Source organism: Phascolarctos cinereus, unplaced genomic scaffold, assembly GCF_003287225.1.
Source record: "Phascolarctos cinereus isolate Bilbo 61053 unplaced genomic scaffold, phaCin_HiC Scaffold_4;HRSCAF=312, whole genome shotgun sequence".
NCBI lineage: Eukaryota > Metazoa > Chordata > Mammalia > Diprotodontia > Phascolarctidae > Phascolarctos > Phascolarctos cinereus.
Genome location: NW_027555847.1, coordinates 582,426,878 through 582,443,835, shown reverse-complemented (window position 1 = coordinate 582,443,835; position 16,958 = coordinate 582,426,878). Strand labels below are relative to the sequence as shown.

The 16,958-nt window shown below is 37.0% G+C and overlaps 1 protein-coding gene across 1 annotated transcript in view; it reads right to left on the bottom strand.

Annotated features, from left to right (window-relative positions):
* Positions 1-16,958, bottom strand: part of SLC26A7 (solute carrier family 26 member 7) — a 200,047-nt gene that overhangs the window by 162,133 nt on the left and 20,956 nt on the right. Inside the window, exons 2-3 of the mRNA XM_020972903.2 lie at positions 11,368-11,478; positions 568-740 (exon numbers count right to left, since the gene is read on the bottom strand). Coding sequence (XP_020828562.1) covers positions 568-740; positions 11,368-11,478 — 284 coding nt within the window. The remainder of the gene's footprint in view (positions 1-567; positions 741-11,367; positions 11,479-16,958) is intronic.

Below are 16,958 nucleotides of genomic sequence, written 5' to 3'. Positions count from 1 at the left end.
TATTACTATCCCCATTTTACATTTGAGGAAACTGAGTCAAACAGCAGTCAAGTGACTTGCCCTAGGGTCACATAGCTACTAAGTGTCTGATGCCACACTTTAACTCACATCTTCCCGACTTCAGGCCTAGCACTCTATTCACTGTGCCACCCAGAGGCCTCTTGAATAGAATATGATCATGGCAAGGTATAGCCTGCTTTAAGAGGCAAAATGATGTGGTATATAGAATACTAGCCTTAGAGACAGGCACTGGGTCTGAAGTCAAGAAGACCCGAGTTCAAATCTGACTTCAGACACCTCCTAGCTGTGTGACCTTGGGCAAGTCACTTAACCTCTGATTGCTTGACAAAATGGATCCATTGGATCCACTGGAGAAGGAAATGGTAAACCACTCCAGTATCTGTGCTAAGAAAACCCCAAACGGGGTTACAAAGGGTCATACACAATTGAAACAACTGAATAACAAACACACCAAAGGTGGACTGCCATCATTATTGACGTCCCTTCATAAAGTCTGGTATGGGTTAACAAACAATATAAATTGTTAATAACAATAAAACTACCTACTTGAATGATTCCTCCCAAGAACGAAACGGCTGCAGCAACTCCAATCCTTTGCATTTCAAAATCAGATAAACCCAGAGCACCTGAGTTGTTACAGGTAGTGAAGTTCTGGCTGGCCTGAGGAACTAGACGCTCGACGGCATTGGCAGATATTAAAGATGTCAAAGCAAAGGTCCCTAGAAAAAAAGCATCACTCATCTGTTAACTGTCAGTTAATGGACACATCTTCGCTTATACAACTAACGCTGAATCCATGGTGGAAAAGCAAAGTGGAACTGATAGAAAGATGCTCTATCCTTGCATTTAAAGCTCTTAAAAAAGGAAAAAGAAAAAGGTCTCAGAGTAATGGTCTTGACAGGGCTGAACAATAAACAAGGACTTGGTAGAAAAGGATGGCTACAGCAGAAGATGCATTGTCTGAAAAGTATGGAGGCTTTGGTGGGCAAGAGGGGACAACATAGGTCTGCCTTACCCACATTCTAGTTTCATTAAACTGTTCGACTCTTACATGGAAACAATGCCTTTAGGCCTGAGCTGCATTCCTGATTTTATAATCTTTCCCTCTTTTGATTATCTCGAAAATTAGTCCCCTTGTACATCCAAAATTGTACCAGCTCCAGCACAGATTTCTTTTGCATAACAATAATGGTGAGGATTTATACAGCTGCCCCATTTGATGTTTCATCAGGTATAGCCACTCTTTATTTTATAAAAAGGTATTGATACATTTTGTTTCGATACAAAATATACTTCTCCATCAACACCCAAATAAACCTCAGTACTCTTTCTAAGCACATTTTAGCCTATTATTATTTGAAAGGAGGATCATATCCTTTAACTTGGGCAGGATGATACTAAAATTGACCCTGGCATCCGACCAGAGATTTACAGTTTCTCAATGTTGATTTTATTTATATTCCTACATTACTTCGTCCACATTCCCTTCAGTAGAAGATAAGTTTCTTGAGGAGAGCGACTTTTTTGTCTTCGTATCACCCAGTGTATAGCACATTGAAGTGTACACTAAATGTTCTTTGAATTGAATTGTATTGAATTGAATTCCAAAAAACAGGAAAAAAAACCTGACGGGAACAAATCTGTTTATAACTCTGTGTTTCTATACCTAATCCCTAGCTGCTATAGTTTCCAAAGTCCATATGGACAACCTATAGCATCAGTGGTCTCTGAGACAATCATTAGAGAAGCAGTTATGTGCCACAATGGAGAGAGCACTGGACATGGAACCATGAAGACCCAAGTTCAAATCGTGCCTCAATTACTTACTAGCTGTGTGACCCTGCACAAGTCATTTAACCTCAATATGCCACAGTTTCCTCACTTATAAGATGGGAATAATAATAGCACCTTCCCCCAATATTCTTATGAGGATCAAATGAAATGATACATGGAAAACTCTTTGCAAAAAGGCTATAAAATGCTAGCTATTGTTATTATTTTTTAATTTTATTAATTTATTTTGATTTATCAACAATCACTTCCATATGCTTTTGAGTTTTAAAAATTTTCTCCCCCTTCCTTCCCACCCCCCCTCCCCAAGACGGCACACAATCTGATATAGGTTATACATTTACATTCCTATTAAACATATTTTCACATTAGTGAAGTTGTAAGTAAAAATTAAAACCAATAGAAGGAACCATTAGAAAGAGGAACCAAAACTCAACAGAAGAGAAAAAAAATGATAGCAATTCAACTTCCATAGTTCTTTCTTTGGATGTGGATAGCATTTTCCATCACGAGGCCTCTGGGGATGTCTTAGATCCTTGTATTGCTGAGAACGGTTAAGTTTATCAATATTAGTCATCGCACAACATGGCTGTTATTGTGTACAAAGTTCTCTTGGTTCTGCTCACTTCACTCAGCATCAGACCATACAAGTCTTTCCAGGTTTTCTGAAGTCAGCCTGTTTATCATTTCTTACAGCACAATAGTATTCCATCACATTCATATACCACAACTTGCTTGGCCATTTCCCAATTGATGGGCATCCTCTCAATTTTCAATTCTTTGCCACTACAAAAAGAGCTGATATGAATATTTTTGTACATGTGGGTCCTTTCCCCATTTGTATGATCTCTTTGGGATACAGCCCTAGAAGTGCTATTGCTGGGTCAAAGGGTATGCACATTTTTGTAGCCCTTTGGGCATAGTTCCAAATTGTTCTCCAAAATGGTTGGATCATTTCACAACTTCACCAATAATGCATTAATGTTCCAATTTTCCCACATCTTCTCCAACATTTATCATTTTCCTGTTTTGTCATGTTGGCCAATCTGGTAGATGTGAGGTGGTACCTCAGAGTTGTTTTGATTTGCATTTCTCTAATCAATAATGATTTAGAGCATGTTTTCACATGACTATAGATGGCTTTAATTTCTTCATCTGAGAACTGTCTGTTCATATCCTTTGACCATTTATCAATTGGAGAATGGCTTGTAGTCTTATAAATTTGTCTTAATTCTCTATATATTTTAGAAATGAGGCCCTTATCAGAGACTGGTTGAACTATTATTATTTTTAATGGCACTTCACTCATCTCCACCAAATAAACTCTTCCTTACTATTCTCTTTCTAACTTTTGTAAGCCTTGAGTCTATACCTCACAATATGACACTTGTGGAATTGGCTAGCCCTGAAGTATGATGAAATAAAAGGAAAATTTGACTGGGAGTTAGAAGACCTAAGCTAGATTTAAGCCCTGTCACTTATTAGACAGGTGGTCTTGGAATTGTCCTCTTACCTCTCTGGGCCTCCAATTCTTCATATATAAGATGCCAAGAGTACAATAGAGATAAAGAGCTATCAGATATTGGCTGTCTGACCATACACAAGGTCCTAAAGCTCTCAGTGCCCCAGGGAGACTCCTTAATACCACAAGCTATGTCAAGATATTAGGATACACACCATTTTCCAGAGCCAAGGCCCAGCAACCTGAGCTTGGTATAACAGAAATCCTTTGTGCTCACCCTCTAGATCAGGCCTGCACAACCTGAGGCCCATAAGCCACTTATGGCCCTCAAGCTGCTTGTGGCACACCAAAAAATTCTTGATGGCCCACCAAAAATGTAGAGGAAAACATCCTTTGTATATAGAGGAAATCCTTTGGCATGCCACAAGCAGCCCATGAGCTGCAGGTTGTGCAAGCCTGCTCTAGACGAACTGATGGTTCCAAGTACCAACAGGCCCTGACATGAATCCCTGCTATGAACAGACTTTTTGTCACTAGACAACCTTGCCTCACTGTTGCTGTTATGCCTCACTACTACTACTACATTATCACTGTTTGACTCTTTGTCTAGCCACAAATATATAAATCAGATTCAGCCACACAAAAGCGGGTCCCCCCTCTAAGGGCAGAGTCTCGGCATGTGTGTCTAGATCCCCTCTTTACTTGCAAGCTGTTTCCCTTACTTTGAAATTAAACTTCTGTTTGACTCCTGACTCTCCTATCTCTAGCCTGCTCTGTTCGGCTCCAGCCACTCACAGGTTAGAGGCTGGTCTGGTTGACATTGATTGGTGTCAGAATTGGGATCACACACAGAACCAGGCCATTAGAGTCTGGTACCAATGGGAATGGACTAGGTGCCACCAGAGATTTATTTCTCTGGAGTCTGACCGCCATCTTGTCTGGTGACTTCTCTGCCTTTGTCCCTGCCCCAGTACTCTGAGCTCCCACCCTGGTCAAGCCTGCTATACTTTGTGAGGAAAACTCCAGAACCCCTCAGTGAGCTGATTCGTCTCAGATCACTCCATTAATGATATCCTTTCTTAAACTACATACCTCTGTTAACTGGTCCCTCTGTGTGCTTCTGTTATTTTTAAACTGCATATCTCTGAAACTATAAAGTTAGGATTCCTGATAAAGTTAGCACTTTGTTAAAACTGTGTCTATTTGTATCTGTCTTATAGTTTTGTCTGTGTTTGTGTCTTTGTAAAATGTAAAATGTCTATGTTGAGCTTGTGTTGTGAGCTAGATTATATTACCTTGAAAGATTTAAAATACAGCCAGCAAGAAAAACTTCTAAAGTCTGTGGCTAAAGAATTTAGAACACTGGGAAAGATTAATGAACTTTCATACTTGAAGCAACTGTCCCAGTAAGCAAAACTAACTCCTACTTTAGGCATTCTGCACGAGCAAAGTTTGTTAGAACTACTAAACATCTTAGCAGATTAACGAATTTGATGATTAATCATTTTAAGATTGCAGGGGAAAACTCCTGAGACTTTGGGGTAATTCTAGGAACTCATTCCCTTCTGAAATATCTTAGTAAGTTTTAGGCTACCATTCTGTAGAATTTTTTTAAGAAAAAATAAGGATTACATTTTATAAAAAGTTAAAAGTAGATAGAATTTTGATTGAAGTTTGATAGCTTCATCGTTCTAGAGCAATGAAGGAAGGCAGCTAGTTTCTTCACTTCCAGAGTGAAGAAAGGAAAAAAATAGATAAATGGTTTGCACCTTATAGCCACATCGTGTTAACCCTTCCCTGACTCCCCCAGATCGGAGACCTTCTTCCTCTTACTCTGTTAATCCCTTTCATCTAAGATCAGATCCCCAAATAAATGTGTTGGAAAAATGTTGGGAAACATGTAGGGAAACTTGAATAACTTTCTGGTTGCAGAAATTTATTAGCTGTGTAATCTTAAGCAAGTATATTATCTTTGTTTGCCCTAGTTTCCTGATCTATAGAGAGAAAAATAATGATACCCACCTCCCAGGGTTTTTGTGAAATTAAAATAATATGATTGTAAAGTGCTTAACACAGTGATTGGCTTAAGTACTTTATTTCTTTACTTGAATGTAATTATTCCATACCTGACAACTATAAAGTGGTTTTCAAAGTGCTAAAGGAAATAAATAAGATTAATGATTTTATATGTAATAATTTGGAAGTATAACTGATGTCATCTGATGTTTTGTTTCATGTTTTTATGTATGTGACACTGTTTATGTTATTATTATATTTCTAAATTATCTTATATTATGAAATCTGAGAGACCATTATAACAGAAATGCTATTAGACAAAACAACTTTTTAATCTGGATGCTGTACGCATGAATTGGGCTTTTTAAAAAGGATATGATAAAAAAAAATAGATATTTGAAAACTATTAAATATTTAATGAGGTGTATTTTGTTATAAAACAGATAATAAGTTTACTATAATAGTGAATTTTCATTTGAATAACTTGGCTATTATGAAAGTGTATAGGGTGGTTTAAAGATGTAGCTTCAACATATTAATGATGAATCAACTATCAAGTATTTGCTGTACGTCTGAAGCCCCAGAATACGGGTAGTTTTAATTAACAAGTAAAGGATACATGAAATGTTAACTGCTAGGGAAACATCAGGAAAGATATTCAAGCCCTAAATTGTGGTTAGTGAAATTTTCCTATTCAAGTTAAAAATTCCTGGGACTTTAATTTACTAATTAATTTAATTTAATTTGAGCTTCGGTTACAGGGATAGTTGTCTGAATTGTCATGAAGCCAATAGTAGAAAACGGCATGTGCTGCAGTCTAGGACTGCTAAAGGTGATATTTGTGCCCCAGAAAAGTTTTGGGGATGACTTTGGCATGGCCCACGGTAGGATCCTCATGATTCTATTTCCCCATTGTGTTGTTTCTTTTCTGAAAAGGAAATTTTCCCACCTGGCTAATCTTGAGCCTTGCTTTTAATACCCTGTGACTACATGATTGGCTGTCAGATATGACTCATGCTTGGAATCAAACAGAGCTAAGGGAGCTTTTCCCCCTTGTTATATAACATTGTTATAACTATTTCCCTCTTTTTCTTTTTATAGCAAATTTCTATAATCAAGAAGTTTTTTAAGTACAATACCAAATTTATTAATAATACATTGATACTGATTCATCTCTGAGTTACTACAGTAGAATGCCAAGTATGAATATCTTACAATTTTAATCTGTATTTGTAATCAAATTATAATATAGTGATGATATCCTCCTAAGGGGGAAATGATTAGACAAGGTAATAAGATAAAGATGCAAAGTTTTCTAAATAAATGGAATAGTAAAGTTTTAAAAAGCAACAGGATTAGACCATTTTCTCTAAGAATTATATACATATGTATATGATTGGCTTCCAAATTTATCTATTGTGGAAATTCAAGCTTAGAGTATGTTTTAATAATAAGTTCTCAAAATTGAATTATGATTTCACACATAAATTGTATGGATAATGGTAAAGTAAAATTATTTTCTAATTATTAAAGTATCTGTCTGATCATTTTAAAATGCAGAAGAGAGTATTTTATGGTTGGACCCTCATAAATTTTAAAAAGATTCTTGTAATAGGTACATGATTTAGGTAAGGAGAGAAAGAACAAATGGTACATAAACTGAAATTCTCTGAAGTTTCAACATTGGAGAACAAAATTTAAATGACTGTACTAAATTGTAGTAAGTCAGAATTATCTAGGAACTTCTACATTTGGAACTAGAAAAGCAGAGTTCTTTTGGAGCCGTCCTGAAAATAAAACCTATTGTCCAAGAACAGATATCTAGGGACGAGACAGGTATATGAGACATCTGGGATTCAAAATGTGCTGGTTAATGGACATTGAGAATGGGTTACTATGATGTTACTTAACATTGATGACTCTAATCTCAGCTGTTGAGATTCTTGTTTCTGATCTCAGCCTCGAGATTCTGGCTTATATTTAAGTTTTCTTGGTTACCTTGGTGACATGCAAATCTCCCTTCTCAGAACTAGTCCACCATGAGACCTTTAAGTAATTTGATCTGTACTTGATTTAATGTAATTATGTGATTATAAGAACTGTAAGAAAAAACTTTATTGCATTATTTGAAACTAGCCCTGTTTGGCTGGGAAACTGGATCATTTCTATGTGTTGTTTAGAGATTCAACTAAGGACTTATGTTATGCTGACAAGAAACTCATATCCAAAGATTGATGCAAGGGGTTTTCTCACAACTGTACATCTCAAGCAACTTATATGTCTTCTCTGAAAACTGCCAATCAGTCATTGTTTTTAAGGGCCCCTACCAGGTCCTTCTGTCCACTCCCACAGCTGCCAAACTTATGGATGTGTACTCCTGGATCATCTGAAGAAAGCCACTGCTCCTGAGTGGATGGCAGAACCCTCCAGAGACTCCAAGGTTCATCTAGTACAGACCCAGAAGGAGCTGACATCCAGAAGATTCCAGATGAGGGTTGAGTATACTGTCCTAGTTTTTTTTCCTCTTTGCTTTTGTTATGTGTCCAACCACCAAGTCCTTGATTCAAACATGTGTTGGCTTTTTCTCCCTCTACATTCTTGCCCCCTGCCCCACCTTTTCTGCTTTCAAGCAAACAATGGCTAGAGAAGATCTATTCAATTCAACATCTTGTCTTAGTCCAACTAGCCTTTTATGAAATCTCGCCTTGTACCTGCCTCTCCTTTACTGGCCAGACGGGTAGGAGTTCTTTCTTCCCCCCTCTCCCTTTGGCCAAAAGGAGGAAATGTCAAGTATTAGGAGACACCTGTTTTCCAGTGCTAAAGCCCAGCAAATAAGCTGTACCCCGAGCTTGGCATAACAACAACCCTTTGTGCTCACCCTCTGGATGAACTAATGGTCCCTAAGCTTGGGCAAGCACCAACAGGACCAGACATGAAGCCCTCCTATGAATGGACTTTGTCACTAGACAACCTTGCCTCGCAGTTGCGGTTGTGCCTCACTACTGTTGCTACCCTACACTGTCTGATTCTTTGTCTAGTCCCAAATATATAAATCAAGGTTCAACCACACTAAAGCAGGTCCCCCTACTAGGGATGGGATCCCAGCACATGTGTCTAGACTCCCTCTTTGCTTGCAAGCCATTTCCCTCACTTTGAAATTAAACTTCTATTTGATTCCTGATTCTCCCATCTCTAACCTGCTCTGTTTGGTTCCAACCATCCACAGGTTAGAGACCAGTTCAGTTCAGTTGACATATACATATGTGTGTGTGTGTGTGTGTGTGTGTGTGTGAGAGAGAGAGAGAGAGAGAGAGAGAGAGAGAGAGAGAGAGACAGAGAGAGAGAGAGAGAGAGAGAGAGAGAGAGAGAGAGAGACAGAGAGAGAGAGAGATTCCTATTGTATTCTAATAAGCATAGTTTAGTATTATAAGGGAACATGGTATAATGAATGGAAAGCTGGCCTTGGAGCCAGGAAGATTTAGCTACTAGTTCTATTTCTCATCACTTCACCTTTTAGGTAGCTCCCTAAGACAATAGGACACAGAATAAATTGATGTAATGGATGAGTTTCCTCATCCAGGCATTCCCTATATCAATTAAATCAGAGGTCTAGCACCTATTCTTTCTATTAGCACAGGGATAAAAAGTTAGTAAGATTACAAATATAGAATTAGAAAGGACCTGAGGGACCAAGGAGTCCACTCCTACCCTGCTCCACCCCATTTTTATAGATCAGAAAACTAAGCCCTAGAGAATTTGTGACCTGGCTGGTCATAAGTGAAAGATCCAAGATTTCAGCTCTGTTCTAACTCCAAATCCTGCAAGCTTTTCTTTGCACCACAAAGTGCACCAAGCTGACTAATCCTCATTAGCATTCCTCAGTGGTCACCTATTTTACCCCTCCTCAAAATCTTAAATGGACCCAAATCTTACCAGCTTCAGTGAATACCCCACATTAATCATCATTTGTTTCCATCTTCTTCAACAACTAATTCACTGCCATAATTCCCAAATTTCTTAAACCCAAGTTCCCTTCCCTATTTCTCATGTGACACTGAAATCAGGATCAAATTTCCTGTGTGCCATGAAGAATAATCAACCCATTTCTCCCTCCTCATAAATGAGGTCACTTTAAATCAAAATCAGAAAAGAAAACAAAAACACACATCTTGGGGCAAGATAATTAGAGCAAATTATGCTTTCTGTATGTTTGCTAAAGAGTTGTTTTTTGGATAAAGCAGATCATTTGTTTGTCAAAGCTTTACCATCAGGCAGAATCTCACTTACGGAATTACATGAGATATCTGCCCTTAAAATTCAGGCAAAATGACAGCTACAGTGACCTCTTCTTTCATGAAAATAGTACTTATTTGTTAAGAGGGGCAGAAGGGGCAGTGCTGTTGCTGAAATAAAATATTATATGGAAATAAAATGCTTTCTAAACAAAAAAGTTTGGCAGTCTTTACCCTAAGGACTCTGGTTGTTTCTCTAAATAAAGATCATACGTAGGTCAATAAATAATTAAACCATATCAGTTTGTGTAATTACTCCGATATATACATAAATACATAGTACCATGTGGAGAAAGCTACCAATGTGACTAATTTACTCCAAATAACCTTAAAGGTTTGCATCAGACCAAGCCAAGAAATAAGAAGGTCCAGCTGACTCTTTGTCCTTTGATGGAGTACAAATGATGAAATAAAATGCCTTCAGCTAAGGATTGAGAAAATTTAGCAGAATGAGTGTTTTATTTAGCATGCAAATGATATGCATTTTGGAATGCATAATACTTGGATAGCAGAATAAAAAGTACCTGTGGAGTGTTTAAAGGTATTTGCTAACTATGCTAACTACAGATAAACATGTTATTTTGAAATCATATAGCCAGTCAAAAGTCTGCCATATAGTCTTAGAAACAAACTATGTAAATATGTATTTAGGCCCTTATCAAAATATAAATTTTTGACCTCCTAAAGCAAATCCATTATGGTCTATTGTGTGAATTCATTCTGCCTTTCTATAAAAGGTTCAGCAGAGGAAATGTTTTTGGGGTTAATCTTTGGATCAAACCTGATCTCTTTTCTTCCTCCTTTCTCTTAAAATGTGAAGAGGAGATGTTAGTAGACAACAAGGGAAAGGAATGTGAAATGTTTAATGGTTAAGAGTTTGAGAATACACAGGTTCTTATTCACTAGTAGAGTTTTGTTGCATTTGTTTAACGCAAAATAAAATCCCATGATTTCAAGCTCTTGTCACCTTTGGCTTTTATAGGGCAAGAGCAGGTAGGAGAATGTACACCCTAAATATTTGTGAGGTTGTTTTATTTCAATTTCAGCATGAAGCAAATTTATGTACCCCAGGTACAAAAGAACTTCTGCAGAAACATAATTGTGAAAGATGAAATTATGTAATCCATACATACCAATAGGACAAATGAGAAAATTATCTGGATAACTGGAAAATAAAATGCTTTTCCATAATAATCTGGCTATTTTAGGAAAGAATGCCTTTTCTGGAACTCTCCACATTACAATACTTATTTAAAAGAGGAAAGGATTCATTAATAGTAGCTATGATTTATGTAAAGCTTTCATTTTTCAAAGTTCTTATTCTCTTTCTCATTTTATCCTCATAATATCTCTTCAGAGGGATGAATGGCTGGATGGATAAATATATACATAGGTAATAGATAGTATTACAACTTTAGCTAGCATTTACATAGCACTCTCAGTTTTGCAAGGTTCTTTACAAATAGTATCTCATTTTTTTCTTCACAACCATAGAATGTAGGTACTATTATTATCCCCAGGTTAGAAAAAACTAAGGAAAAGAAAGATTAAGTGACTTACTTAGGATTAAATAGCTACTAAGTGCCTGAGGTTGTTTTGAGCTCAGGTCTTCCTGAATTAAGGTTCTGTGCTCTAACCACTGCATTATAGAGATGACCGTTTACAATTAACACAAGTACTTAATATTTAAGTCACAACTAATTTAGAAATTTGATTTTTATTTCTCAAATAACTGAGTCCCTTTCATTACTAAGCTACAAAACATAAGTACATATAAATCCTTACCTGTTGCAACGTGGCGCCCCATTCCAAAGATGGCATAAATAATGGCTGGAAACAGAGAGCCATATAAACCAAACACCGGATGGACAGAGGACAGAATAGCAAAGGCCAACCCTATAAATAAGATCAATTGTAATTAGTTATGAGCAAATTATTCCCAAGACGTGGTCCACAATAACAATGGAAAAAACTTTAGTTTTGAGTTAAAATACAACACATCACCATAATTAACTATCTTACATGCTCATTTAAAGCATAAGGCATATACTCTATTTAGTACCTACCTTCTAGAGTTGCATGTATGGTAAGATATATAAACCTCTACAGGGAAGAACAGTTTTTAAGAACTATACATTATCCACCTTTTACACTGCAATCTCAAAAACCTACTATGTGCCGGGTACTGTGATTACATATGGATATACAAAGAAAAAAATGAAACAGTCTATACCAAAAAGGAGTTTACATTCTATTGGGGAAAACAACATATACCTGCATAAATACATATACAATATATGCAAAGTAGTCTCGATAGGGAACTAGTTTCTGGAAGAATCAGGAGACTTCTTGTAGGAGTGTGGGCTCTTCAGCTGAGCGCTGAAGGAAGCCAGAACTTCCAAGAGGTAAAGATGAAGAAAAAGTCACTTCTAAAGAGCCTGTATAAATACAATCTGCTCTGGATGACCTACTTGTCCATCAATAAGGATTCATTGATTGCTTACTATGTGTCAAGCACTGTACTATATGCTAGGGAAGGATACATAAGCACAATTATAAAACATAACCATAGTTTAACTTAGAGATAATTTGTGGTTATATAGCATTTGTATCTTTGCTAATTACTTTCATAAGCATTGTTTTACTCCTATGGGATAGATGAGGCAGGTATAATTATCACCATTTGAAAAATAAGGCAACACAGACCCAGAGAAGTGAAAAGTATAAGGCAATCTGTAACAAAAATCCAATGAATCCAAATCTCTAACAGTCATTTTTGACATCTTAAAGGACTTGTTCAAAGTAATAAATAGAGTTATTAACAGAGCCTTCATTCAAAAGAAACAATTCCTGTACTTTAGATGTAGCACTGGGTCTTAAACAACAAAATCATAATTTTTTTGTCTCAATTTTCAACACTTTTTAAAAGCAACTTTAACTTCCCTAATTTTAAACTTAATTCTAAAAATACATTTTGGATGGTATAAAGCCATCCACTAAGGTGTGACTCCAGATCTTCATTGTGATTTGGAGGTGACACTGGATTTTCAAAGATAGTGCCAGGAGAGTCTACACACTGGCAGGTCCTCACAAACTGAAAAAGCTTTGAAAATAGGCCCAGGGATGAACTGTGAATGTCATCATCAAAAAAGTTGGCAAACAAGTGATGAATTAGGCCTTTTTCAGGTTCAGAAACTCATGAGGACAGACCATAAAGTAAAGGAGGAGTTATGAATTACATTAGTGAATGGAGGACCTCTCACAACAAAACTAGAGATTTTTTGAAGTAGTAATTAAGTTGTTCTTATCATTATTATTATTATTATTATTATTATTGTTATTGTTATTGTTATTATTATTATTCTAGGCAGTGAAATGTGTGTGTGTGTGTCTGTGTAGCTAAAGGTAGCTATAGAAAATAGATCCTGATTTACACCATCAATGATCATCATTCCCTAGTCTTGAAAACAAGAACTGGATAAGTTTTTGTTAGTTTTTTCCTGAAAAAAAATTTAACCTTAAATTCTGTTTTGATCCTACTTCCTGGATGACTTAGCATGCTATGCTATGGAAAAATGATATGTTTGTCATGAAAAAAAAAACCCTACCTATCTACCTAGGAAAATGGGCAAGAAATGGACTAATGGATAAATGAGAGCAGGACTGAAGCTGAACTAGGACAGACACACCATAATATCTCTGCCTCAAGATCTCCAATGAGAAGTTCAGTGAGTGAAGAAAGACTATGATCTCCTGAGATGACCTGTTCTACTTTTGAATGGCTCTGTTAGGAAGTTTTTCTGCCATCAAGGCAGAAACACTTACTATCTTTCTCTCTGAAACGTTAAAATACTAACAGAAATGAAACATATGATTTGTGTTGGCGGTGTTTCTATGAGACTTTAGAAGCTATTGAGTCCAAGCCTGCCTTCATTTTATTGATAAAGAAGCTGAGGCAGAGATGTTAGGCGATTTCTTCATAGTCATACAGCTGGTAAATGTCTGAGGCATGATTTGAACCCAGACTTCCTGACTTCAAGTCCCGTGCTCTATACGCTACCATGCTGCCTCTGTCAAGACCATATTTTCCCCAACAGGACTAAACCCTCAAGCCTAAGATTAAGTCTGATGATGCTCTAATGACTGAGCTATCTGGACAAAATTTTCTTTATTCTATACTAAACTCAAATTACTTACAGAGCTATATACCCTGATTAATATGAATAATGAATCTTGTGAAGTGCTCTCATTATTCAAATTCACACTGTATATTCCCATTGGGCTGGAATCAATTACCGTATTTTACATAATTATTACTTCAAATTGTATGAATTTGAATACATGTGACCATGTCACAAGATTCATTATTTGCACAAATCAGGACCCAGCTGTTTAATACTTTCTAATTTACAAAGTGTTTTTCTAATTACACCATGAAGTAGATAATACAACCATAATATCATCATCATCATCATCATCATTCTAAGTAACATTTATGATTTCAGATTTTCAAAGCTCTTGACATAACATTATCTCATTTGTTCCTCACTAAAATCCCATGAATTAAGTACCATGGGTAGTTTTTTTTAAAGATCTTTTTATTAAGAAACTGAGTCTGAGGGATGAAGCATTGCACAGTTGAAAGAATACTAAGGTTTGAGTCATCTGATCTGAATATGAATCTCAGCTTTGCTACTTACTAACTGTGTGACCTAGGGCAGGTCAATTAACCTCTCAGGGCCTGCATTCATCAATTTTAAAATGAGGAGGTTGGAAGAGATGACCATTTACATTCCTTCTGGACCTGGTATTATGATCTTATGTTGCCCAGGATCATATAACTAAAAAGTGTAAGAGATGTGTCATTGCTTTCATTTTACCAATGAAGATCTAAAGTTGTAAAAAGCTTATGCTACCTACCCAAGCATAAATATCGAGACAATGGCAGACTTGGGACTTTTGAACTTGGGTCTTCTGATTTCAAGACCAGTGTTCTTTTTGCTATCAATCAATCAATAAGCATTTATTAAGCAACTACTATGAACAAGACGCCATTCTATGTGTTGTTCAGTCATTTCAGTTGTGTCTGACCCCATTTTGATTTTTCTTGGCAAAGATACTGGGGTGGTTTGCCATTTCCTTCTCCAGCTCATTTTACAAATGAGAAAACTGAGGCAAACAGGGTTAAGTGACTTGCCTAGGTTCACACAAGTAGTAATGTCTAAGCCTAGATTTTTAACTCAAGAAGACAAGTCTTCCTGACTCCAGGCCAGGCACTCTATCCGCTGAGCCACCTAGCTGCCCACACTGTTCTATATCACACTTAAATTCTAAGGTCCATAGAGAATCAAATGGGTTTCCCTAGATTCTGTACCTCTATCTAATTAAAAGAAAAGCTGGTGAGACATGCAATGAACCTAAAGAAGATATGGAAATCTTGAAATACAATGCAAAGTGTTATCACTTAAAGAAATTCCACAAGACTAAATCAAGGCCTAGAGACCACAATACCTTTTCCTTGACCTCACATTAAATGGATACAGAACTTTCATTCTCAGCAGTGGTATTATTCACACCCCATGGAAATCCTGGCTCTGGGCTGCAGCAGGCTTGAACAATGGACAAGGGAAGCATTGTCCCAGACTGAGAGCTTACTCAAAAAAACTGACAATCTCCTATAAGAGGTTAGGCATGCAAAAGTACCTCCCTGAAAGGAAAAGCCTCATCTCTCTGCTTATTTAATGCCTCTATTCATACTATAAACTCTGCAACTCTTTCTTTGGGGGGAAAAACTTTTTTTAAAAAAACCTTCCATAGAAATACCAATTACTTAGACTCAGCCAAATAGGTTCCCTTATCACGTATAGATTAGAAGTACGTACACTGCCTGTTTGATGATAAACCATGCTATGCATTACATATAAAAATTACAATTACAACTCTGTTATGGAGATCTGAAATGCAGATCAGTAAAATCAATCATGAATATCTGTTACAGAACTCTATTCAGGAATCTATGGGGAGAGCAAAAACAACACCCCAAACAGACAATGTGAGATCAAAATCTCTGGACAGTGCTACCAAGGATTAAAAACAAACTGCACATTAGGCCAAACTAAAAGAGTGATTTTTCAATGGAGAAGAGAGAAAAGGGAGAGAAAGACAAATAGGAGAAAGAATAGATGGAGGAGAAGGAGGAGAGGATGGGGGAGGAGAAGGAAAAGAAGGAGAAGGAGGAGGAGGAGGAGTAAGGGGGAATAAAACCAGGGATTATTTAGATGTCTGATTAGCTACCAAGACCAGAAGAGAGTTGATAATACTGGTTATATCACTCTGGTAAGACTGATTCTGCTGTAAAAGAATGATGCCAGGGAAACTATTTTTTGAAAGAGTCAATTTTTTTTTTTTTGGTGAGGCAATCGCGGGTAAGTGACTTGCCCAGAGTCACACAGCTAGTGAGTGTTAGGCATCTGAGGCCGGATTTGAACTCAGGTCCTCCTGACTCTAGGGCCATGCTCTCTATCCACTGCCCCAAAAGAGTCAATTGTTGAATGAATACATAGATGAATAATAATAGCTACCATTTCTATAGCAATTTAAGGTTTGCAAAATGCTTACATTAAGTAACAAATTTGATGAATGAATGAATGAAAAATCTAGTATGTGCCAAGCACTAGTTATACAAACAGAAATATCTAGATTACCGCTGCTGTCAAAGAGGACAAGATATAAAGAAAGTTCATCCATAGGCAGAGAAAAAGACTCAGGAGTCCTAAGGGCTCAACAGTAGGGCAGATGGCAAGGCCTGAAAGTCCTTACATTATATAAGTAGGTCAGATGACGATGTCAGTCAACATAGGATATGGTGACAGGGCAGAGGTAGAGATAGAACAGACTGCTGGGTGGTGTAATGGATAGAAGTATTGGACCTGGAATTGGGAAGACTTGAGGTCAAATCTTGCCTCAATACAGAATAGTTGCGTGATCCTGGCCAAGTCACTTAACTTTTCCAGGCTCAATTTCTCCATTTGTATAATTGGGATAATAATGATAATTATAGCATTGTTGTGAGAATCAAGGTGTTTACAAAAGTGTTTACAAAAATAAATGCTAGCTATTAGGGTAATTCCTGGAGAATGTTAGGAGGCAGTAGAAGGGGTAGATGGTAAGGACCAGTGGCCCTGCGTCTTACTCCATTATCTTTACCAAGAAAACTCCAAATGTGGTCAAGAGCAGTCAGACTGAAACAACTGAACAACAACAACATATTACATAGATAGCAATCCACCAGATCAGATTAAGAATGCAAAAGACATTTGCATAAGGTGACTGTAATTCTTCTGTATGGTAAGGTTTATGCATCTGGAACCCAGAAC